Here is a 21,853-nt window from a genome sequence, read left to right as displayed (position 1 = left end):
TCCTGCACACTAATAACGGAGCACAGCACAGTTGCTGTCACTCCTTTTGGCTATGTGCTCGTGATGCCTTGCCCCACCTCCTTTCCACCCCATTCTAACTTGCCCTAGTCTGGGCCCTCACGTTCCTTCCAAGGAAGGCCTCAGCCCTTCCTTCACCCCATCTCTGATCATGCCTTGTGGGTCCTTTTCCTTACAACATGTGGATGCTCTGACAGCAACCCAACCCAATACCTTCCTAAACCACCATGGCCCCCCATCCCACGTGGACCCCAGCTCCAGATTCTTCTTTCAGTTCAGTGCTGCTTCTGAGCTCTCTGTGTCTCCGAGCAATCGTCTACCTCAGACCTCTGGCCTCTCACATACAGATATCATTAAGAGTCACCAACACCTGCTCAGCAATTTTTCTAAAGTAACCTTGAGAGTCTTTTAATATGAAAGTGAACAGTTGGATGTATCATAGCATGGGTACTCTACAAAAGGGGTGATATGCAGGATGCTCCTTTACCTGGGACTCCCTTCCTTGTCCTGGGCCTGGTCAAGTCATTATTACCCTTTGGGGCTTAGCTTGGTATCACCTTTGAAGCCACCTCCTCTGGGAAGCCCTCCCTGATTCCCAGTCTGGGGCCATCCCTCCCCCTCATTCTAACATCATTGTCTAGAATCCTGTCCTCTTGTCTTTAGCACTCCTTGCTCTATGTTGTCACGTTTATTTACACTCCATCTTTCCTCTGTGAGGATGCTCAAGTAGAGAGCCTGCCTAGCAAGCACAAGGCTCTGAGTTCAAACACAAGTACCATCAAAAGAAAAAAAACAAAACTGGGCATGGTGGCCCATGCTTGTAATCCTAGCTATATGGAAGGTCATAGGTAGAAGGATCACAGTCTGAGGCCAGGCCAGGCAAACAGACAAGACCCTACCTGAAAAATAACTAAAGCAAAAAGGGCTGGGGGCGTGGCTGAAGTGGTGAATCACCTGTCTAGCAAGTGCAGAGTCCCTGAGTTCAAAACCCAGTATTGAAGCCGGGTGCTGGTGGCTCACGCCTGCAATCCTAGCTACTCAGGAGGCAGAGGTCAGGAGGATTGCGGTTCGAAGCCAGCCTGGGCAAACAGTTCACCAGACCCTGTCTTGAAAAAACCCATCACAAAAAAAGGGCTGGTGGAGTAGGCCCTGAGTTCAAACTCCAGTACCACAAAAACAAAAATAAAACCCAGTATTGAAAAAAAAAAGCCACTTATAACACATGAATCCAGTGATCCATTTACCCATTCGTTGAATTAATCAGTTCATGTGGACTCTGCCAGTCAACTCCCAAAGTCCCACTTCTCAAATGCCACGAACATAGGACTGTAGGGATCGTTTCCAGCATGTGAAATTGGGGGACCTACTTGAACTGTAGCAACAGTACCTCTGCCTTACTGCTCCATGTCTAGCTCTGTAGAACGGGGACAACGCAGGGAACGAAGTCTTCTAAGAGAAGACGTGGTGAAGAGGGCCACCTTTGACAGGTGCTGGCCAGTTTCCCAGCCTGGTCTTTGCTTTAAACTTTGTGGCTGTCCTGAGGGTAAGTGGAGGCTCAGAGGCTGCATGGCTGGGGTTGGGACTTGGGCCCTGACCCAAGCCTGCTTGATGAGGCCCTGATGTCTTGACTGAGGCTGCCATGTTAGGATGAAGCATAAGGCCCTCACCAGAGGCCAGCACTCTAGGACCTCCCAGCCTCCAGAAACATGACCCAAATAAACCTCTACTCATTACAAATCACCCAGCCTGTGGCATTCCATTACAGTAAAAGAAAATGGAGTGAAATAGCTATGAAGGGGAGTGGGCCAGACTCTGGTGTCAGACAGACATGCTTTGGTTCTGGCTCAGCCTTCATGTCTGTAAAATGGGGTGCTCCACCTACCTCCAAGGCTGCAAGGAAGAGAGGACCAGCCCTTACTACTTTTTCAGTAAAAGTAAATCCCAACCCCCGAGGGCCTCAGGTCTGCACCTGAGCATTTCAAGTGGCCAGGCAGAGTCAGAGGACAAAACAGAGCCTCAAATGGGCAACTCCTCAGGAGGGAGGTCAGAGGGCACCAAGGACAGTTCCGGTACACCCACTCCTGACCATGCCACCCTAAGTGTCCCCTGCTCACCTGTAGCGTATCCCCAAAGGACAGCTTGTGGATGACGTGTGTCATGTCCGGGTTCTGTGGCTGGGCTGTGGCACTGTGTGTGGACACGTGGAAATTGCCAGGGACCTGGGGAAGAATGCAAATTTAGGAGTTTGGTTGACTGCTCTGGGATGAACTGCCGGTACTGTGTGATCCAGGCACAGAGTGAGCACTGGGGTCAGACAGACCTGGGTTTGGATCCTGGCTGGTATCATTTCCAACTGTGTCACTCTGGAGTCACTTCCCTTCAGGGTCCTTGTCGGTACAATGGAGACACTCAGTATCCAAGGAGGGGACTGGGACAGCCCTGTGTGAGACTGTATGGGAAGTACCCACATGGGCACCTGGCACTGACGCCAGGACTCAAAATGGTGGCTCTCCCGGCCATCTACCTGGATTCTCTTGGTCCCACGGTGGGCTAGGAGGTGACCTTTGGGCCTACAAACCAGCAGGGCTTCCCCAAACTCTAAACAAAGACTGTCATCTACGTGAATCTGCTCCTCACCATAGACAAGGGTCCCTGAAGGACAGACTGCAGATGACCTGCCTTCTTTCTGGGTCTTGAGGCCCTTGCAGAGCCTGGTGGTGACAGGCGTGGCTGAGTGTGTGTGAAACAGAAGAGGCTGATGGGATTGAACCACGCTGCAGAAGGAGGAGGATTCTCCCATGGTGCCTTGTTTCAGTCAAAGGCCACTGCCCTCCTCTTCCCCTTCCTCCCCTTTTCCTTCCCCTCCCTCCTCCCCTTCCTCCCCTTTTCCTTCCCCTCCCTCCTCCTCTTCCTCCCCTTTTCCTTCCCCTCCCTCCTCCCCTTCCTCCCCTTTTCCTTCCCCTCCCTCCTCCCCTTCCTCCCCTTTTCCTTCCCCTCCCTCCTCCTCTTCCTCCCCTTTTCCTTCCCCTCCCTCCTCCCCTTCCTCCCCTTTTCCTTCCCCTCCCTCCTCCCCTTCCTCCCCTTTTCCTTCCCCTCCCTCCTCCTCTTCCTCCCCTTTTCCTTCCCCTCCCTCCTCCTCTTCCTCCCCTTTTCCTTCCCCTCCCTCCTCCTCTTCCTCCCCTTTTCCTTCCCCTCCCTCCTCCCCTTCCTCCCCTTTTCCTTCCCCTCCCTCCTCCTCTTCCTCCCTGCTGCTGCTCAGGCCCAAACCCTGGGGCCATCCTGGAAACCTTTCTCTCCCACCCAACATCCCACCCACCAGGAAGCCCTGTCAGTTGTACCTCCACATCACAGCCAGCATTCCACTCTTCTCAGGTCATAACTGCTCCCTGACAACAGCAGACCCTGCCCTGGGCGCCCAGCCTCTGCCCTAGCCTTGCCCCACCAAGATGCGACAGATGGTTTTAAACCCTACTTTTGACATTGTCACTCTTCTGCCAACCCCCCCCCACGTCTCTCAGTGCTATGTTTGGATGTGGCAAGTCCTTAAGGGTTCATGTGCTAGAGACTGGGGGTCCTCAGTGTGGTGACGTAAGAGGAGTGGGACCTCTAAGAGGTCCTTAGGCTCTGAGGGGCCCTGCTCTTGGAAGAAATTAATACAGTTCTTATGGGACCCTGGTTAGTTTTTTTTCCAGTCTATCATATCATCACTCTTGCCTGTATGCACTGCACTGTAATGCCATCAGCCATGACGTCCTTATCAGAGGTCAACTGATGGGGCCCAGAGCTAACTAAACCTCTTTTCTTTATACATTTCCTAGCATCAAGTATTTCATTATAGCAACGGGGAAACTGACTAATGGACAGTCTAAGTTCATACATAGTCTCATGTGTGTGCTCTGGCCACTGGCCATGCACTCTGTCCCAACTTCTCCACACTCTCCTCTACAACTCTCACCTCTGCTCACACTGCCTGCCACACTGGCTTTCCTGTTGTACTGGGAACGCTGCTCAACATGAGCCAACCTCCGGGCCTTTGTGTCTGCTATGTATTCCAGGAACTCTCTCGTCCCCAGGACTTTCCCTTTCCCCCCTTAGGGCTAAACACAGCTGTCACCTCTCAGGCCCAAGTTCTTGTCCACCTGTCCACCTGACCCTCACCCCCCAGCCCTCTTACCTGTTACAGCACTCATCTACCATCCTACACTCATCTCGTTCCTTTCTGTCTCCTGCAGCTAGAGTGGAAGCTCTGGGCCTGCAGGAATTTTTGTGCACCGTGTCTCCAGATCCCCAAATCACAGCAGGCACTCCATATTTACTGAATAACTAATGGACATTTAATTCACTGGTTCTGATACCAGACACTTCCCATTATACAGACAAGAAAACCGAGGGTCACAGCAGAGAAGAAACCTGCTAAGCTCACACATCAGAAGCTGCATGGTGAACTCCTGTCTTTGGGACACGCTCCTCTCTCACTGATGTCTGGTGCCACTTATCTGGGCTGCTGGCCACATGAAGTCAGTCCTTTAGTGGGTGCCGGGTTTGGGGAGAGGACCCAGACATGAGTCCAGCCCTGGAGGAGCCCCTGACCTGCTGCAACACAGACTTAGAAAAGATGGTGAGACCTGGGGGGATGCACACTGATGCAGAGGGACATACAGGTTATGGAGCTGTGCGGCCAGCCCTCAGTTGCACTGGAGGTGCAAGCTGCGTTCAGGGAGGGCTTCTCAGGAGAAAGGAGACCCTGGTGACGAGGCACCAAATACAAGTCTGAATTTCTCAGGAAGATGGGGAAAGACATCCGGGCAGAGGGAACAGCAGGAACCCCGAGTAGAGAGTAGCCTGGGGGTGGTAGCAGCAAGAAGTAAAGCGGCACGAGAAGGAGGTGGGGCCATTTGTCAAAGACTCCAAATGCCACCCTGAGAAACCCAGGTTTATCTAATTCCAGCTCTAGCAAATGGCTCTGGAGGAGGAATGTGGCTGGCAGCTCAGTGAGGAGCAGTCCAACAGAGACTCTTGTCAGTGTCTGTTTAGTCAAAAGTTGTGGACCCTCTGCAGCAACGTCCCTTTCTTCAGCAGGGCCCTAGCTTTGGCCTGCTACCAGACGTATCAAGCTGCCAGGGCATGTCCTTGCTACAGCAAGCTCAGTTGTGTATGCTGGGCACTGCAGGGGATGAGGGACACCCTCCCAGGTGTAGGGTGCAGCAGGAGCGACAACCTGGCAAGGTCTCTCGGCAGCATGGCCCATTTCGGGGACTCAAGGACCCAAGGTCGCACAGTGGCTCTGAGTTCCACAACTGCAGCCGCTTGCCACTCTGAGCCTCGATTTCCCCAGGAGTTGGTCAGTGAGGACAATAACCTGAGAGTTCTGTGGACTCAAGAAGGTGCTGGTGGCTCACGCCTGTAATCCTAGCTACCTGGGAGGCTGAGATTGGGAGGACTATGGTTCAAGGCCAACCCAAGCAAATAGCTTGTGAGCCACTATCTCAAAAATGATAGAGCAAAATGGACTGGAGGTGTGGCTCAAATGATAAAAGCACCGGCCTAGCAAACATGAGGCCTTAAGTTCAAACCCCAGTGACACCAAAAAAACAAAAAAAAAATAACACCTGGACACATTTCATTACAAAACCTTCACAGGACTGGGGGTGTGGCCCAACAGTTAGAGCACAGGCCCTGGGTTCCATCTCGAGCACCATAAAATTAAAAAAGAAAAGAAGCAAGAAAAAAACCCAAACAGTTCTTCACACGATACCATGAGAACCAAAGTCCCTGTCACCTTTCCCCTCTGAAAGTAAGAAACCATGGCCACCCACGCTATGCCTGTCCTGCCAGTTTTTCTATGTCGTGGATTGGGCCACAGGCACAACTCGGCCTTGGGTTGGGGCCTTGACCTTCTGCTCCCAGGTTACGTGAGTGGAGAAGGCTCTTGAGTGTCTGCCACCTGCCGCTGGCCCAAGGGGCTGTGACTCAGTAACCCACTCCCGCTCACCAAGTCCATCACAGCTGGCTGAGTCACGCCAGCACATGCTGGGCTGAAGAAAGAAAAGATGACACTTTTAGAGTCTGTGACTTAGACATCTACGTCAGTGTCTCTGATGGATTTAAAGATTATATAGCTGGAGCCAGTCCTGTTCCCCGCTCACGGGGGTGGCGATTTGCAAGGTTGCCAGGAGGTCTCAGTCGAGGCTGGCTGCAGCTGGTGATGTGAACTGTGACATGTGGCTGTTGGTTAACTTCCCAGTGGATGGATAAGGGCCATGGGACATCTATACCTGATGCTGGGAGATGCGGTGAGGGCAGCTGCTGCCCTTGTCATCCCAGAAGGCTGTCACTGTTGGTTTCCTTATCTAGGCATGGCTCTCCAAGGAAGAGTCAGTGGTTTTGGGGCATCACTACAGTCTCCAAGGGCTCTGACAGAGAGAAACTCACGTTCACACAAGCCACAGGACATGTACGGTGTGCTGAAAGAGTCAGCACAGACTGAGGCTGAAGACCCTGGTGCCAGGCTGCCTGGCTCACCCCGGTGTGGCCTTTGGCAGTCCACTTGACTTGCTATGCTTCCCTCAGGGCTCTTGCAAGGACCAAAGACACAAAAAGGGCCAGGTAGGAGCCCAGTGAGTACTGGCCAGAGAAGACCTGGTGCTCAGTGCCTGCGTTCCACGTACACTGTACCGAGGTGACACCAGCCAGGTCATAGAAACATCCCACAGATGGGAGGTAAGGAAGGCTGGGAGAGGGGTGCCCCTGCTTGTCCAGTACCCACTTAATGAGGTAATTTATGTATCTTGACTTGGTCATGACTGCGTTTTGATTGTGTGAGGGCCCTGTTAATATTCCCATTTTACAGACAAGGAAATCAAGGCTCAGAGAAACAAACATGCTCAGAATCCTCAGTCAGCAAGCACAGGGGCAAGGATTTTTGAACACAGACCTGATTCCAAAAGGCAAATTCTGGTCATGCAGGGCCATGTAGGGGCCCAAACTCAGCCTGGCCAAGGGGAGCAGGTGGCAGCCATGGGCAAGCTTACCAAGAGGTGAAAGGCTGTGACGCCTGGCTGTCTACTGGGCTCTGGGCATGCAAACCTGAATAAACATGGCCCCTTCTTGCTCACTGTCTGGGGCACACATATTTGAACCCAGGTGACCGCACCTCCAGAGGGAAGGCCCCACAGCTGGGAGGTGTGAGCATGAGCACACATGCATGTTGCCTGGCTACCTTCAGTGTCGCCTAGCAGAAGGCCTTCCCCACAGCCCCATCTTGGGGCTCCTCCTTTATTTCTCACTCCAGCCCCTGCTTCACCATCTTCCTGGCTGTGTATTGTGCCTTAGGCACTTGCTTGTTCCAGTGTTGATTTCTGTGCTGGCTGTCACCCTGCTAGGACCATGAGTGCCACCACGGGCTTCTCTCTGTGCTGTGTGAAGTGCCAAGCATACAGTAGGCACCCAATAGTGTGGAAATATGAGTGAATTAGTGGGGTGGGGGCCAGTGGTAAAAGAAGTATAAAAACCCAAGGCTAGAGGAGGAATAAATAGCAGCCATGCCGTGGGGTGGCAATGCAGGAAGGTGGAGCTTGGCGGGAGGTTCAGGAAGGCTCCCCTGAGAAGCCCTTGTTTACTAAGCCTGTGGATGAGCAGTAGATCCCCAGGGGTAACGTGGGGAGGGAGAGGGTACAGCGGAGGAGCAAAGAGCCTGGGCCCACCAATTCTGCCAGTCTAGCTGTGCTGTCCCCAGCCCTGCCTTCCTGTCCCCCAGCCCTGATCTCCCACCTGGCCTTCCCCTTTTCCAAGCTTGCTCCCAACTTGTGGCCTGGATCCCACTCAAGGTCATGGCTCCACAGCTGCCTCCCTCCCTCCCTCCCTTGTCAGCTTTCAGTGCACAGGGGACAGAGGGCTCACCCCCCCCAACCTCACCTTCGTCATTGAAATATGCACACTATGGTCCAAGCTTCCTGTGTTACAAACTTGGACCAGTGTGGTGATGCTAAGAGGTGCTGACACCTTAAAAGGTGGGCCTGGTAGGAAGTTGTTAGGACATTTGGGGTGCTGCCCTGAAAATGGATTAATGGAGTTCTTATGGGACCCTAGTCACTCTTTAGCTGACCCTTTCTCCCTCTCCCTTTCCCTCTCTCTCTGTGAGGACTATGGTTTGAACTTAGGGCCTACACCTTGAGTCACTCCACCAGCCCTTTTTCTTTTGTGATGGGCTTTTTTGAGATAGGGTCTCTTGAACTATTTGCCCAGGCTGGCTTTGAACCATGATCCTTCTGATCTCTGCCTCCTGAGTAGCTGGTATTAGAGGTGTGAGCCACTGTGCCTGGCTCTCTCTCTTTTTCTAATGTGCCCAGGTGATGGAAACAAACAGGAAAATCGCATGTACTTCATTGCGTTAGGTCTACTCTTACCTCTGCACAGGTGAACAGGTAACACACAGAACAGAAAATTTGGGGTATAAATAGCTCCCAAGGAGAGCATGGCAATTGCTCTGCAATGACAGGGCAGAGGATGACACAGGAGAGAGCTACTGTGCAGTGGGCCTCCTGTCTCTTGAGATCTCTTCCTCTCATTCACACTCCTGCCATTATCATGTCATTCATCACAAGCCCTCACCAGAGCTAAGCAGATGCCAGAGCCATGTCCTTGCACATCCAAAACTGTGAGCTACTAAACCTCTTTTCTTTAGAAAGTACCCAGCCTCTGGTATTTCATTATAGTAACAGAAAACCAACTAATACAATGTGCTTTTCTAGATTCCAGGGACCAATCGCCCAGCCCTTGCTTCCTACTATCCGTCTAACCACTCCGTCTCACCACTCCGTCTCATACCCTTTGCTACCTGCTCATGCTCCCCACTTCTCAATGATGAAGTGCACTGGAAATCAGTCCTCAAACTGTGTATCTTTCAAGGCCTGAGGTTCTTAATGGTTTTGGTGCCACAGGCAATCCTTTGTCATTCTGATATGTATGCTTTAAATGCACAAATACACAGGACTGCAAAGGAAAGATTACATTTAAAAATAATTAAAATATTCACAAACATTTGAACATGATTCTTTATAAATGTTTCAAGTAAAAAGACCTAGGGGTAGGTCAAGTAATGGCTGTAACTTCAAAGTCGTGATGAGTGTCAACCACGTCTGGAAATTATGTGCAACAAACCATTGTGATGTGGTAAAAACACCAGCAACTTCTCCTGGTGGCAAAGTCATGGGCACTGCTAATACCACCATGGTTCACTGCCTACATTCACTGCAGAAGGAAATGCAAATAAAGGCATAATTTCCCCCCATCCAAGTTCATGAACCCCTGGCATCCAATCCACCCTCTTTGGGGTGTCTGCAGATTCATTTGCACCCCTTGGGGGTGGCAGTGGACCCAGATTTAGAATGAGGCTCCACACCCTCTTCCTGGTAAGCTTACTCAGACTGCCAACCCTTGAGCTGAATGTTGGGACAACCAGCCCTCTTGGGATTCTGATGCCATGAGTGCAAGGGTCCATGGGGCCGGAGTCTACATTCCCAAGTGATGTCAATGCTGTGCTCTGGGGGCCCTGCCCATGACCTCCAACGCCATCTGCCCACTGACGACCCCCACATCAACTTGCAGCCAGAGAGCTCCTCGAACTCCAGAAACACACCTCTAGCTCCCTGAGACCCCTAATGGGAATTCCAAATGACACCAGAATCAGAGTGCTGACTCCTCGCCTTCCTCCTTCCCCTCCAGCCTCTGTTCACTCAAGCTCCCCCATGGAGAAAGTGAAACGACCATGTCAAGATGAAACTGTCAGAGTTTCTTTGATTCCATGCTTGTCCTCACCCCCCCACATCGTCCTTGACTTCTGCTGCTCTTGGTCCCTCCAGTCCGTCCCCACGCAGTCCCCACAGTGGCATCTCTAGATGGCTCATTCTGCAATGATGTAAACGTTCCGATCTGGGCTGGCCACCCGCCAACTATTGCACTGAGCCCTTGAAATGTGCCTAGCAAGCCTGTGGGACAGAACTTCACATCCGATTTCATTTTAATTATGCTTCAGCAGTCTTCGGTGGCGAGCAGCTCCCCACTGGGTAGTGTAGTTCTAAAACATAAATCTGCTTACAGTGCTTAGAGCCCTCAGATGGCTTCCCACTACAACCACCAGAAAACCCAAAGCATGGGGCTTAGTAAAGATGCCGATCTGCAGGAAGCCCCCAGTGAGCTGCCCCTCCCAGCATCCTGCCTTGGGTGGCCCCCTCCCACCTGGAGCCTGGGCCGCACCTGATTTACTTTAACTCACAAAATGCAGCAGCAGCAACCTTCTCTGGGTTCTAGTCAAAGCCAAGACGGGCCTGTGACTTCTGCTACCTGGGAGTCTGGAGCTGCCAGGAAAGGAGTCCACTTTGCTGGAGTGCCATCCTTGCAGACACCCATCAGGATTGTGGGAAGGGAAGGCACAGGCCCTGTCTAAAGGAGGCAGCTGCTCCCAGGTGCCAGGTGATCGTCACTAGGGGGAGTATGGGCCCAGAGTGCTAGTCTGACTTTTAAGAGCTACAAATGTGGACTTCTGAGTTTTAACATGAGCTTGGCTGTGTCTAAATGCTGACAAGACAAACACAACTTGTCTTTGGGCTGGATGTGGCCAGTGAGTCTCCATTTCCGGCTCAGGGATCAAGGCTTAGGGGAAGTGCATTCTAAGCAGTGGCTGTAAGAGGACAAGCAGAAACCAGGAATGACCAGTGGCTCCACTTTGCTGGAACCGGGAAGGAGAGTCATGGGACATAGGGGTAGATGAGTGACCTCAGGCAAATACTTAACCTCTCTGGGTCTCAGCATTCTGTTGAATGGTACTACTGCACAAAGTTGTCTGGAAGCTCCACTGTGACAACACTGAGCTGGGCAGAGTGTAGGCATGTGCCTGTCAACTTGTGCTGGCTCTCTCCAGGGTCCTGCATCCTCCCAAGTATATTGCACTCATGGCCTGACTTGGGATCTGAAGCCCCTGGCTCTAGGGACAAAATAACAGTGATACCTTCTCAGTCCTCTGGAGCTGCCAAGGTACTTCAAATCCACCCTGTCTCACTGCTCCCTGCTCTATTCCCCACCACAGCACTCAGTTCCGACTGCAACACCCTCAGTGTGTGGATTGCTGTCTCTCCTCCCACTACTGACTGCACTGCCCCAGCCTGGAACCCACCCTGAGCATAGCAGGTGCTCGTGAAAATGTCTGAATGGATGTTTCCGGGGACAGAGGGGACAGAGAGGATGGGAGCAGGTACAAGGGCTCAGGCAGGGTCTCCATACCTTGTTGATGCTGAACTGGCCCTCGAAGCGGCAGCCGGCCCCATTGTTCAGCGGAATCTTCATGGAGTTGTCAATGTGGCCTACCTCGTGTCTGCCCATCTCATCCTGTATGTCCAGCCCGACCACTGTGGGAGCCAAGGGGAACAGAGTGTCACCCACATTCGGAGGGACGGGACCGGCAGGGGACGTCCTGTCCCCACAGGAGCCCCAATGCCATGCACACCTGCCCAGGGCCTGGGGTCCAAGATCACAGACACGAAGTCAGCCAGCAGAGGAGAGCAATGCCCCAAACCTTCCCATTTCCCCAGAAAAGCCACAGAACCCTGGCCCTGCCAATGGCTAGACAGCAAGAGGGGAAAGACTGGAGGAAGCAGTGGCAATGGGGCCAGGGATCAGCACTGCAGGGGCAGTGACTGCTGAATGTGAGACAGGGAACAGTAGGGGTTAGGAGGGACCATGGGGTTTGCCACACTGGGTGTCTGAATCCTTGATCTGCAGTTTACCAGCTGTGTGACCTTGGCTCAGCTACTTATTAACCTCAATGCCTCAGTTTCTCTTTCTGTAAAATGGATGTGATAAAAATTTAAACCTTCTAGGGAAAATTGTGAGAATCAAATAGTTACGAGGTGTAGAAAATGCTTAGAACAGGGTGTGATGGAAAGAAAGTGAAATAAATAAATAAATAGCTCAGCATCTCAGACTCTGGGCTCACGGGGTGAACAGGTCCAGCACTCACCCAATCACTCATCCTTCATCTGCTCACCCCCTCCTTTCCTCAGTGCCTCTGCCAGCCACATCCTATGCACCTGCTTGAGTACCAGACAGGCCCAGAGGGGAAAAACAGGCCCATTTTCCAGAGCTTGGGTGCTTTCTCTAGGTTCCTCGGGACACACATGGGAACACTATGGCCTGGAGTCCTGGTCCCGACTTCAATAGACTCTGTCGCCACACTGTGACTCAGCTTGCCCATCTGTAAAATGGGCAGGCCAGGGCCTGCTGCATTCCCCGAGATGGTCCAAGTGGCAAATAGGGCGAAGAATAAACTATTTCACCTCCCAACACCAACCCCAACCCCGTAACTACTGACATGTAGAGAATGCCCTGGCAGCACCAGGAAGTGGGCTGGAAGCAGAGGGAACAGCTGGAAATGATCTTAAGAGAGCCAGTCATACAAGGGAATGTGGAACAGCTGTGCTGCTCAGTGGGCGCGGGGAAGTACAGGAGGGCAGGTCCATAGAAGGGTAGATGACACAGCTCCAGGGTCTGTTGAATGAGGGTAAGGTCCAAAAAAACTCTAGCAGGTCCCCACCTGACTTCGCAGTCCCCCTGATCCTGGCCTGCAGACACATGTGTCCAGGTGTGTGTGCAAGGCTACTCCTTATGTGAAACTGTGACAACTAGAAGTAACCCAACTGCCTGTCAGCAGGGCAATGGCCCATGGAACAGCTAACCCTGTGACGTGGTGCAAGAGGTACAGAGATGATGCCAAATCCACGTGAGGAGGCTCAGAGCAGAGCAGCGCTGACTTCCAAGCCCTGGGACCTAACCTCTCTGTGCCTCAGTTTCTTCCTCTATCACAGCTTCATTGTGACACTTAAAGAAACTTAAAACAGCACTTACTATGTGCTCTTCTTGGGCCTTTCTATATGAACACACCATCTGAACATCCCCGTGGAGAAGATGATGTTATCAGCCTCTGCCCACATCTGGGAAAACTGAGGCACAGAGCTCTCACAGCTGAGAAGCAATGGAGCTTGGTATGCAATCAGGGAGTCTCCAGAGCCCACACCCTCCAGTAACTCTGCTCAGAAACCTCTCATCTTAATATTCGAACACAGCCAACGGATTCAGGACAGGGCTGGCCTGGAGTAGGCTGAAACAGTTATCATCAATATTATGAGTGTATAAGAAGAACTCCAAGACATTAGCTGAAAAGCCAATTTCAGAAAAGTCCATATCGCCATATTGTAGGTGCCAGTTATGAAAAAAGAAAAAAAAAGCATGATACTGTAGTCCCTCAGTATCCGTGGGGATTGGTTTCTCGATTCTGGGGACACCAAACTCTGTGCTCAAGTTCCTCATAAAAAATGGTGTGAAATTTACACATAACCTGGGCATCTCCTTCTGTATACTTCATCTCTAGATGGCTTATATTGCCCAATACTACATAAATAGCTGCTACCATGGGGGTATCTTAAGTGTCCCCCAAAGACCCATGTGACAGTGGCGTGCCACCAGCCTATGGTGCAACTGGGAGGTGGTGGAAGCTTTAAGAGTGGAGCCTAGTGCTAGGGAGGTCCAGTCATTAGGGCCTTGTCCCAAGGCCCTAATGTCTCCTTCCTCTCTCTCTCTTTTGCTTCCCTGACATGAGGTAAGGGCTTTGCTTCACACATGCTCCCGCCATGATGGGCGGCCTCACCACAGGCTCAAAAGCAATGGTGTCAACCAACTATGGATGGACTCTCCAAAACTGTGAGCCAAAATAAACCTTTTCTCTTTGTAAGTTGATTATCAGGTATTTGTTATAGTCACAGAAACCCCTGGCCCTGAAGTTCTTTTAGAGAACAGTCGTGGGTCCAGGCTCTAAAGGGTTGAGGTGACAGTCCTGCAGAGCTTGCAGGGCCCAGTGGAGAGCAGGACAGAGGGGCCAGCCCTGCCAGCAGCTGAAGACGGCTAGCATGTCCTAGGTCACTGCCTCCAGGCAGGCCAGAGTCTGGAGCCATAATCCTTTCCCTTCCTGTTCTTCGGGTCCCAGTCCTCTGGCCTGACTAAGAATTTCCTTGCTCCAGAGACACAAACCAACTCCTGAAGGAGGGAGGAGCTGCCAGATGAATTATTTTTCTAAATGAAAGAGAAAAACATTTTTAAATAAAAATAAATAAGACTGACCTATTTCAACAGGTTCCCTGGCTTAGGGCCTATTGAGGACTCAAACTGTGATGTCACTCTCACCAAAAGCCAAGATGTCTGTCTCTGTCTCTGGCTGGAGGCTCACACAATGTTCTGCCCTGGTTGTGCCCTTTAATGGGAAAGGGAGGGTTGGGAGGAGAGGAAGGCACATCAGGTTAGGTACCAGGCCCAGGCGTGGCAGAGAATCCCAGTTCCAGAGAGGACTAAGCCCACTTGTCTGCAAGTCTAGGGACCATGTCATCAATAAGTATTACTGAACCCATAGTGCAGATGAGGAAACTGAGGCCACTTTAGCCAAGGTCTTAGCTTCTGTGAGCAAAGGAGCCAGGATCTAACTTTTAAGAAGTAATTTACTGTCTTGGTTGAAGTAAACAAAAAGAATAAGCTTGAGGTAGAAAGGAAGTTTCTAGTCCCTTGCTGGAAGATGTCCAAGAGCCCTTTCACTGTCAGTGAACCATCCCCTACCCCGCCCCCAGATTCTGCAGGTATTGGCTGCTCACAGCCACACCCTTCTCCAGATCAGGCTTCCTGGAAGTATCTGCAATGCTTGGAAGGTCATGTGACTCCCTCTGCTTTCATGCTACCAGCCCACAGCCATCAGCCACTGATACGGATAATAACGGCCCTCTCCCATTGTTACCAGGTGAGATGAACTCTATGGCGTCATCCATGCTTCCCCGCTCCCCATAAGGTCAGGCTGATTGCATTTCGGCTGCACACTTGTACCTTGGCTCAACCTGTGGCCCCTCCTCCCTTACACCTTTCTCGTCTCAGTAAGCCACTTGCATGGGGATCTCAGGCTCTGCTTCTAAGAAACATGATCTGAGAGAGTCCACCATGGCTACCCTCTCTCCTGTGAAGTTTTTTGTGTCCTTTAGACCAAAAAACCTCCAAGAACATGTACACTTGATTACATTCGCCTCAAAAAAAAAAAAAAAGAGTGGGGGACATCACAGGCTACCTGTTGTGTGCAGCTGACCCTGTCCATCCAGCTATCCCGGTGTCTCACTGCTTCTGCACTCAAGGATGTGCCCTTACCAAAGGAGATGTCATACTGGAGCAGAGGGCTGTTTGGAATACTCACATTCGCAGTGCAGATTAGGTAAACTGAGGTTCAGACTGACATCAATTTTGCCCCCGCTGTCCTTGTCCGGATCATCAACGTAGAGTTCGTTCACACTGAGGGAGACACAAGTACAAAAGCTTTTATTGAGATAGAGGCACTGATCTTAGGTGCAGGGGACATCCAGGGGCCACCTCGCTTGGTGACCACTGCTGGGATGACTCAGACCCCCATCTGGGGACATCTCAGTCCCAGGGAAGCCAGACTCTTGTCACACGTGCAGTCTCCATATGCTGCCTTACCATGTGAAGGGAGGGCAGCTGCTCAGGAGGGAGGGGGCTAGGGGTAACAGCATCTTTTGTAGTCAGTCAGATTCAAGTTCAAATCCTGAATCTGGAACTTTCTGTTTGCTTCTGTGAACATGTATGTTGAACGGAGAGAAACTGCTCATTACTGATGGGTGGTTTGAACACTAAAATGAGAAAAGGGGCTCTTACTAGGGCTTAGGGCCTGGCACCAACAGGCATTCAGTCCTACTACCTCCTGTCGTGGCTCCCTCCACCCATCTGGGAAGTCAGGAATTCCCCAGGAGCTCATCCTTACAAAGCCTAGGGGTAGCCCCAGGTCGGCAACACGACCATAAGGCTGTATTAGCTTCCTGTGGCTGCTGTAACAAATTATCACAGCGTGAATGACTTAATAGGACCAGAACTTACTATCTTACGCTTGGATGGCGTTTTCCTCTGACCTCTTTCCTTTGTCTAGGAGCTCGTGGTTCTATCTGGCTCACCTGGCTAACCCTGGCTGCCTGCCATCTAAGATCATCAATGTAAGCACATCTTAATGTTCCTTGTGCAGGTAAGGTAACCAGGCTGCGTTCAGGGATGTAGACACCTTTGGGGTAAGGGTATCATTGTTCTGTTGTTCTAATGGCCACAGTTAGGGGGCATGTGGCTCTAGACAGCTACATCACCTTGCTGTCAGGGACAATACCATAGTGTCAAGATTTGGTAACAACACACATTTATTCAGTAAATACTTTTTGGGAACCTACTACCTGTCAGGCACCAGAAACGGCGACACACTAGACACATGAGGTTGTCTCTGTTTTCATCAGGGTTATAGACTCAAGAACCAGACATAACTCACGTCCTAAATAAATATGTTGCTACCAGCTATGATTAGTGTTTCACTGGACAGCTGCAGGATTCCGTGAAAGGACTCTGTAAACTTCTCTGAGATGTGGGCTATGGTTTGAGGATGAGTAGCAGAGGGGTGGGAAAATCCTGGCACCATGTGTGAAGGCCTGGAAGTGGGGAGGGCAGCTCCACTGGGGAACTGAGTGAAGTCACTGTGTGAGAGCAAAAGGCAGCATGGAATGTGGGCCATGACCAGGCGCAGCTCAGACCCAGACCTCGGTCCTTAGACCTGCTTGATGCTGAGTGCACCCTTATGCTCAGGTTTACCCTTAAATGGGTTTCCTCTGGCTGCTTCTAGGACTGAGTGGAGAGGCGAGCATGCTCCAGAGAGACAAACTGGGAGGCTGTTACAGTCGTCCAGGATGATGGCAGGCTGGACTCAGCAGGGTGGGATGGATGCAGGAGGACACAGGACCCATTCATTAGGTGAAGAGCTCTTTGAAGTGGATCAGAACTGAGGGGCTGGAGGGACTGAGTTTTAGAGGCTGTGCTGATGTTGGAGTGTTGTGGATACAGCTCAAGGAGCTGCCAAGGGGACCTCAGCCTGCCATGGGGGGTTGGGGACCCCATTTACAGGCCTGGCCTGTAGGGCACAGTGCAGCTGTAGGGCAGCTGAAGGGCATGGTGCTAGACATGGTAGGCTGTGGCTATTTTAAACATTCCTTAGGACGGCACCTGGGAGATGTCAGCCAGTGGTTACAAAGTTATAGTTAGAAATTTGGGTGTTCTCTATTACACAAGTCAGGTGACTATAGTTAATACATTAAATATTCTCATCACAAAGAAATGATAAATATTTGAGGTGATGACTATACAACTAATTAGACAATTTGATCACTCCACAGTACCTTTTTAAATTTTTTTTTTTCTTTTTGGTGATACTGGGGTTTGAACTCAGGGCCTCACACTTGCTAGGCAGGTGGTCTACCACTTGAGCCACTCCTCCAGTCCCCTTTTTAAATTTTTTTACTACAACTCCATCTTTATAGCCCTAGCACCCAGTGTGATACACCCTATGCTCAGTTAACAGGGATCAATGGGCTCAGAAAGACAGTCAAGGCCTGATTCTTTGTGGAAGCCACAAGGATATTTCTCAGGACTTGACAGACACACACATGGCTTAACCTTCAGACTGCTGGACCTGCAGCCCACTAAGCTGGGGTAGAGATGGGAGGCTCAGCAGGGTGGCCTACTATGTGCATCCACAGTACCGTTTCTGCTTCTGTGGAACGAATGTCCTGATTGCTGTTTTTCTTTTCTTCTTTTTAAAAATTGAGACAGGGTGTAGCCCAGGCTGACCTCAAACTCGAGATCCTCCTGCTCAGCCTCCAGGCCACGGGACTGCAGGCATGCCCCACCATGCCAGGCAGTAATCTCCACTTTAAAACTAGGAAATCAAGGTTCAGAGAAGGTGGTCCTATCCTCAAGGTCAGGGAATGGCTGAGCTAGATTCTCCCCCCAGGTCTGCCTTTCGCTGGGGCCCTTGATTTTTCCACAGCTCTCACTGCCTCCCTTCCCCTTCTCAATCTCTGGGGTCCAGGGAGAGAGGAGGGGAAACAGGGGCTTATCTTGGCAGCACTCAGTTTTGGGCCCAGATGGCTCAGAACACAACAAACAAATGCACCAGCAGAAGGTGGAACCAGAGGCCATTTCTCTGCAGCCAGATAAGACCCCTCCTTTGCCTTGGGCACCCAATTTCCACCTCAGCCTGACTTCACAACTGCTGAGGGGTGTTGAGTAATGACCTTGCTGGGTGATTAACACAATGGTCACCAAGGGACAGCTTCCCTTCCCAGCTCAACCAGACTCTTCCTTGAAACTGCTCACTTTTCCCACCTGGCCAGGCTGGGCCTTTGGGACTCCTAAGGGATTATGGGATGATGTCGTCCCCTGGCAATCCTGGGAGGTGACCTCAGTGCAGAGGTGAATCCCAGGTGTGGCCCTTGATGAGCTCACGTGTGGCTCCAGGGGGCCTTTCCTAGGCATCGACCCAGTCCTAACCAGAAGGACTGGAGCAGCCAGCTGCCCAGGGCCATAGGCCACCCAGAACAAAGGTACAGGGGGCAAACACAGCCCGAAGCACTTTGCAGCAGTCAGGGCGGGTCCGGTTACATAAGGCCAGAACTGGCGCCCCGGGCTCCTTCCTGGAGGGCCTGGGCTGCGGGATGGACACGGTTCAATCACCTGCACCACCCGATGAGGTCAATTTGGCGCCTTCTGCGTCCAAAGCAAATGTTCCAGGCCTGCTGGCTTTCTGCCACCACCAGTCAGGCACAAACCTGCCCACTGCCACCCCTTGGCAGGACAGCGCCAAGGCTAGCTGGCTTTATTGGCTGAACTGATTTTAAAAGGCCAACAGGCTGCTAGAAATCGGTCCACCTAGAGGAAAACTAAATGTTTTTTGTGGATTCGCTGTGGTTTGAGGACTCTCGCCAACTTGGCGCCTCCTGTTACCCGAGCAGAGGATGAGAAGACCCCTGGGGGTGCTGGCAAACAGATGTGGGTTCACCTGGCTCTGTCACCTAGAAGCTGGAGCACCTGAGACAAGTGGCTTCATCTCTTTGAGCCTCATGTGAACTGGAGAAGCTTTGGATGAAGTTTGAAAATAGGCAAAAGAAATATGACAATGGAAGTGTTGGCAGCGGGGTTATTGATTGGGAGGGGCAAAAGGAGCCTTCCAGGTGGCGGAGGCGTATTCTGCCTTGATTGAGGTAAAGGTTACAGGGGTGCAAACACAGAGGGAAATGCATCAAGCACCGCCTTTCAAATTGGTGCACTTTGCTGTATATAAGTTATAAAAGGCAGGAAAGAAAAGAAGGGAAAGGAGGGTGGGGGAGGAGGAAATGGGATGAGAATTCTGGCTGCTTCGCAGAGGACTGAGCCCAGGGCAGGAGCGCTGCTGAGTGTCTGCACATGTGTGTCTCAGGAGCACGTGCAGAGGGTGCGTGCATGCATGTCTCATCTCTTTTCTTGAGGACCCACCAGAGGCATTGTGGGGGAAGCCCAAGATGTCAGGGTTCACATCCTGGCTGCACCACCTCCTGGCTGATTGACCTTGGACATGTGAGTTTGCCTCCACTAGCCTCAGTTTACCCAGATGGAAAATGGGACCATCATAATACAGTTGACCACCCCTCTCCATATCTGCAAGTTTTACATCCTTGGGTTCAAGCGAATGTGGATCAAAATTTTTCAAAAAAAAAAAAAAGAAAGAAAAGAAACTGAATCTGTACTGGACACATACACACTTTTTCTTTGTGATTTTTCCTCAAATAATCCAGTATGGTGACTATCTACCTAGCATCTACATTGCATTAGGTATGGTAAGGCAGCCAATGACAATTTAAAATATACAGGAGGATGAGCTTAGGTTACAGGCTAATATTGTGTCATTTGAGCATCCAAGGACCAATCTGCCAAAGACAGAAAAGGATGTCTTCATCTATAATAGGGGTGCAGGGAGGGCCACAACAACAGAACAAGAGAAATATACTTAGCAGAAAGTAAGTACTTGATCTATATCCACCACCATCTTCATTTATTTATTTATTTTTGGTGGTACTGGAGTTTGAACTCAGGGCCTCACACTTGCTAGGCAGGCGCTCTACCACTTGAGCCACTCTGCCATCCCTTTTTTTGTGATGAGTTTTTTTCAAGACAGGGCCTCTCAAACTTTTTGTGTGGGCTGGCTTTGAACCACCATTCTCCTGATCTTTGCCTCCTGAGAAACTAGGATTATAGGTATGAGGCATTGGCACCCAGTAAGAAAATTTATTTTGCAGGTAACAACTTTTGTTTGTTAGGTGTTTTTAAAATTTTTTTGGCAGTACTAGGGTTTGAACTCAGGGCCTCACACTTGCCAGGCAGGCGCTCTTACTGTTTGAGCCACTCTGCCAGCCCTTTCATCATTATTAATATCAGTATCTAATGAGTCGAAAACAGCTAACAGTACCCATGCATGGCAGCACAGTAAAGACTGAATGTGTAGACGCGTGTAAGTTACTTAGCACAGCCCTGCCTGGTATATTCTAGGCCCCCCTAAAAGCTGGGAGATGTACCAGCTCTGAGCCCCCAGCCTGCGCCAGGGACAATGTTGAGGCTTTCACACGTGGCGTCAGCTTTCACATGCACAGCTAGCCAGTCGTGGATGGAGCTACTGTGCTCTTCATGTGGAGGAAACAGGGCTCAGAGAAGGATGAATGGCTGGCCTTGATCACACAGCCAGCAAGAGGCAGAGGGAAGATCTGACCCAAAGGCATAAAGCCCAGCGCCCTGCTCTCTCACAGTGTTGCCATATCTGGAGGGGACAGGGATCCATGCAAAGCTGAGGGGCGTGTGGCCTCCCGTTGACCTGTGATAATGATGTCACCATCTTTCCTGATAATCTTCAGATGTGCCACCCCATGGCCCCAGAGCCCACAGGGTATGTTGATGCTCAGGGATCCACTCCTTGTGTGTCCCACAAACCTCCCTCTGTCACCTCCACCTGCTATGCTTGGGTAGACAGTAGCGTGTCCCTACTCACCCCCAGTGTGAGAACTCCTCAGCACAGAGATCATGCACACAAACTTCTACAGAATGCACTTGAACCCAGGAGGGAGTTCTCTGTTAGAAGTCCCAGGAAGCAGAAGGCTGTGTGCGGGAGGGGGAGCAGGGGCACATTCCAGGTGGGGGATGCCATACAGAACTAGCGTGGCCTGAGTGCGTGGGGAGGGGATGGGTAAGAACTGGCCTTGTAGGGAGAGGAAGAAAGGGGTTTGGAGGAATGGGTGGGGGGACATAGGTGGAATGTAGCTGAGGGCCTTGAAATTCTAGTCTGAGGCGTGAGTCTGATGACATCCATGGAAAACAATTTTATTTGCTTTTAGAAGAGCACTTGAATAGTTCGGATTCCTGCCCAAAGTTGCTGACCTCCGTGCTTGACAATTTGATCGAATGGAAACTTCCACGTAGCAGTGAGGCCACAGTGAGGGATTAGTGGGAGGGGAGAGGAAGGGTGTAGGCTCCCCAGCAAGCATCCAGGACCTGGAATTTTAAAACCTGACTTCTCCAGCAAGTAAGAGTGCACCCATTACCCACCTCTGCTTCAAAGCCAGAGCCTGGCCCCCTCAGTCCCTCTGCCTTGGTCATCACCTTGCTCCTGACCAGGGCCTGGGCCTCCCAGTTGCCCCACCCCAAGCTCACTTTCATGAGATGTGACTTTTCTGAGGCATGAACCTGTCACTCCATGTTCAGAAGCCCTCAGAGCTCCCATTGGTAAGGACCAGGTCCTTAATGCCATACTGTGACATCCTGGCTCTCCACCCAGCCCTGGCCCACAAGCCAGGCTCACAGCAGATGAGCTGGGCTCATGAGGGGCCCTTCCAGTCCCTCCCTTGGTTAAGCT

At 51.3% G+C, this 21,853-nt stretch overlaps 1 protein-coding gene across 2 annotated transcripts in view; it reads right to left on the bottom strand.

The window, feature by feature from the left end:
- Ergic1 (endoplasmic reticulum-golgi intermediate compartment 1) overlaps positions 1-21,853 on the bottom strand; it is a 107,680-nt gene that overhangs the window by 22,378 nt on the left and 63,449 nt on the right. For both annotated transcript variants that reach the window (XM_074058603.1, XM_074058602.1), the window contains exons 4-6: positions 15,290-15,384; positions 11,296-11,420; positions 2,133-2,237 (exon numbers count right to left, since the gene is read on the bottom strand). In XM_074058603.1, the coding sequence (XP_073914704.1) occupies positions 2,133-2,237; positions 11,296-11,420; positions 15,290-15,384 (325 nt within the window). The remainder of the gene's footprint in view (positions 1-2,132; positions 2,238-11,295; positions 11,421-15,289; positions 15,385-21,853) is intronic.

The sequence above is a fragment of the Castor canadensis genome, chromosome 16 (assembly GCF_047511655.1).
Source record: "Castor canadensis chromosome 16, mCasCan1.hap1v2, whole genome shotgun sequence".
NCBI lineage: Eukaryota > Metazoa > Chordata > Mammalia > Rodentia > Castoridae > Castor > Castor canadensis.
Note: the sequence above shows the minus strand (reverse complement) of the source record. Positions and strands in the feature narration are given on the sequence as shown.